This window comes from Merops nubicus, unplaced genomic scaffold, assembly GCF_000691845.1.
Source record: "Merops nubicus isolate BGI_N331 unplaced genomic scaffold, ASM69184v1 scaffold996, whole genome shotgun sequence".
NCBI classification, from domain to species: Eukaryota; Metazoa; Chordata; class Aves; order Coraciiformes; family Meropidae; genus Merops; species Merops nubicus.
The window spans coordinates 1-3,408 of NW_008615393.1; the positions used below are offsets into that span (position 1 = coordinate 1).

Genomic DNA, 3,408 nt, shown 5'->3' on the forward strand with positions numbered 1-3,408 from the left:
CGGGGGGCGGGTTCCCTGGGCGGCCCCGGGGGGAGGAACGTCCCCTGACCTACTGCAGAGCTCCTCCCCAAACTGTCCCCAGCAGGCATGGACCCAGAGCTGTGTACAGGTAACCAAAGAAAACGTGACCCCTGGGTCAGGCCACAGCTCACCTGTTATCCATAATGGACTCTTTTCACAGCCTCATAATGAGCTGGGTGTTATTGCCAGAGAAATGTTAATATAAATATTATACATTATATTATTCAATACATATTATTCCATTGACATATTATTACACTTATTTATTACACTTACTTATTACACTTACTTATTACACCTTACACATTATAATTACACCTTACACATTATCTAAAATATTTTCAGCTGACCTGTATCTCAGGTAAAACACAGTGATTTCATTTTCTGCAGATTTTTTAATCCCTTTACCTCCTCCTCCCTCCCCTTTTCTAAGTTGGAAAACTTTTCTGAGGATCAGCCAGCTAACCTCACCTCAGCCAGGAGTGCCTGTACCAGGGAAATCTCTGGAGTGTTGGATTCTCCATGCTCCTGGGGGAAGTTACAAACCTGTGCAAGCTTTTGAAAGCTCAGAATTCACATTCATGAAGACAACAACTAAAAGCAGTTACACATCAAACCACATTTGCTCCCAGACGTGAATTCCTGTTGGGTTTTTGGTCACAGGCAGCCTGGGAACACAACTTACAGTTTCTTAAAACCTCCCTGGCACTGTGGTTGTGTGGAATTAAAGGGCTTCCTTCTGCTCATCTGATTTATTAGTCACTTGTGACAGCTTCACTGGGCAAGAGGACATCCGAGGAGCAAAGGGGGCAGGAAATGGGATTATCTGGACATAGAGGCATTGAGAAATTCATTCACTGCCAGCCCCACACTGTGCTTAGGATAAAACTCATTTTATATTAGTTTTAAGGGCACCAGGGGAGCCCTTACAGCCCACAGGTCACTGCAGGCTCAGACATCTCTTCAATTCCAGCACCCCTCTGCAACCACTAACAAAACAAAGCAGTTGCTTTTGTTTTTAATGCATCATGTTCATCATAAATCATTACATGAGGGAAACCTTGAAATATGAAAGCACAGAAGGGTTCTCTCAAAACACAAGAAACTGTAAGCAAGGCAACCGTGTAGGTTTGGATTTATGGGGTTTGATTTGGGCTTCTTCTCCTTTCTGATCAGTTCAGGTATTCCCCAAGCCCCAGCCTGCATTGAATACTAATATACTGAATCTGTGCCTTCCTCACTCAGGGCTTAAACTCAATCTAATTATTGTTAATTTTGGCTGTTTCAGGGAGTACAGAGAGAAGTAATTTACCTTTCCCTGCATTTTTTTCATTGCATAATGTGATGATGTCAAAGCAGAGGGTTACAGCCCTTTTCTTAAGGCATAAATTCTCCTTGAAAATAGTTTGTCTCTCTTTGTTGCCTTAATCAAGGAAGACAGAAAGGATGAGGCAGGATCAGAGATCAGCACCAGCCCTGCTGTGAAAGGAATTAAAGAACCTTCAGATAAGCAGTAAGAACATGACAATAAATATCTCTAGCTATAAATTCCAGACACAACTTTCTCCATTTCAGGTCTATTCCCACTTCTTTTCACTGAATTTGCACAGTAAGAGCTCTTGTCCTTATATTTATGTCTCTTCAAGCAGCACAGGACCATGGTGGAATCCTGTCCAGGGACATCTGCAGCTAGAGCAGGGTGCTCAGAGCCCCATCCAACCTCCCCTGGGATGGTTCCAGGGATGGGGCAGTGACCACCTCTCTGGGCAGCCTGAAAAAGGTGTCTACTTACTCTCTGCTCTCCCAAATGCTTTTTCTTTAGGTCCCACTGGCAGGCTCTCAGTGATGGGGAGCAGGGTACAGAGCATTGACCCCACGCACAGGATAAATGACAGAGACTACATGGGCTGGATGGATTTTGGCCGCCGCAGTGCTGAAGAATACGAGTACTCTTCCTAAAGAACAGCAAACTATAGCAACAGGGGAAAAAAAATCACACTCTCATGCCTGTACAGAAAGAGAAAAATCAATTTGTCCTTCTCCTTGAATCAGTGTTTTAAAATAAATCACTTATTTGATGTAAATTTGTCTGTAAGACTCTGCAATGCAATATATACATATGTAGAATTTTCCAAAAAAAAATGTTTTCTTTCTTTTGTGGTTTCTCATACACTGATACTATATTAAAATTATTTCACTTATCCCTTCTTGTCCTGTCACCACATGTTGCTGGGTGTTTTACTATGAAGAAAGAGGCAGGAAAATGCCTTCCCTTTGGCAAAGTAAATGTATTCCATGCATTGAGTGGTCAAATGAGCCATTTCCAGACAAATCCTGCATCAATCCCAACAGCTGGGAACTCACAGCCTGAGTCAGCGTGGGGAGAAGGGGGGAATCAGAGAATCATTGAGTCTTTGAGGCTGGAGAAGACCTTTAAGATCATTGAGTCCAGCCATTAACCCAGCACAACTGAGTCCACCACTAAACCATGAGGCTGTGCCCAGCCCTTACCTGAACACATGTGTTAATAGGAAAGAATTTGTCACAGAAAGGGAAGAGGCAGGTGAACATCTCAGCAGCAGTTTCTGCAGCAGTTAATAGGCAAAACCAACGCGTAGAGAATAATACATGGGAAATATTTGTGCTAAAACAACATTCTACCAAACCCAAGAAGACTGGGAAACAAATCAAAGTGGTTATGCCAAGGGCTGAGCACAAAACTGTGCTGAGGTTTTGTTTGTTCCCAAGAGCAGCTGGGAGAGCAGAGGGCACTGCAGAAATCCACAGGGACCCAGAGACTTGAGCAACGGGGAATTTCCTTCTCTAGGAACACCAAATCTCTCCCTTTCTGTGAATCTCTTCTTGAAAACGCAGAACTGCTTTGCTGCATCAACATTTCATCCTCTCAAGCTCCTTCTAGTCAACCAGCTTCCAAGCCACTTAGCCTGGCTTTTTCCAGTTCCTTTCCAAATCTAATGAGTCCCTAAAGACCCAAATCCTCCCCTTTCTCACAGGAAAACAGCCCAAAGTGCCCACAGCCTCCTGGTGCTTGGCTGGGAGGGGAGTTTCCCAGCACTGCCAACTCTCTGACATTTAACTGAGCTTTACTCTCATGCCTCTTCACAGAAGCACGTGTGTAGGGGCTAAACAAACGCTGGCAAAATAGCAAATTAATCTCTTTTTGTATTTAAAGACAGGTGGTTTTCTCCATGAGCTTGATTCTGTTAGTTCTGAAATTAATTTAATGACACTGGGCCAAAACAGGTGCTGGGCAAACCTCCCTGAACAGTGCAGAACATGGCAAACCCAGTGCAAAGGAGCAGGGAGGAGCTGCTCAGGAAGGTGTGTGGCTCCCACATTCTGCTGCACCACCAGCCCCCCACCCTC

General features: G+C 44.2%; 1 protein-coding gene across 1 annotated transcript; it reads left to right on the forward strand.

The window, feature by feature from the left end:
* Positions 1-1,843: 1,843 nt before the first annotated feature.
* On the forward strand, positions 1,844-1,980 carry CCK (cholecystokinin; the record flags this gene model as incomplete). Its single annotated transcript, XM_008942484.1, has 1 exon — positions 1,844-1,980. A coding segment is annotated over one exon (137 nt), but the record flags the coding sequence as incomplete, so codon positions are not given.
* Between the last annotated feature and the right edge of the window lie 1,428 nt (positions 1,981-3,408).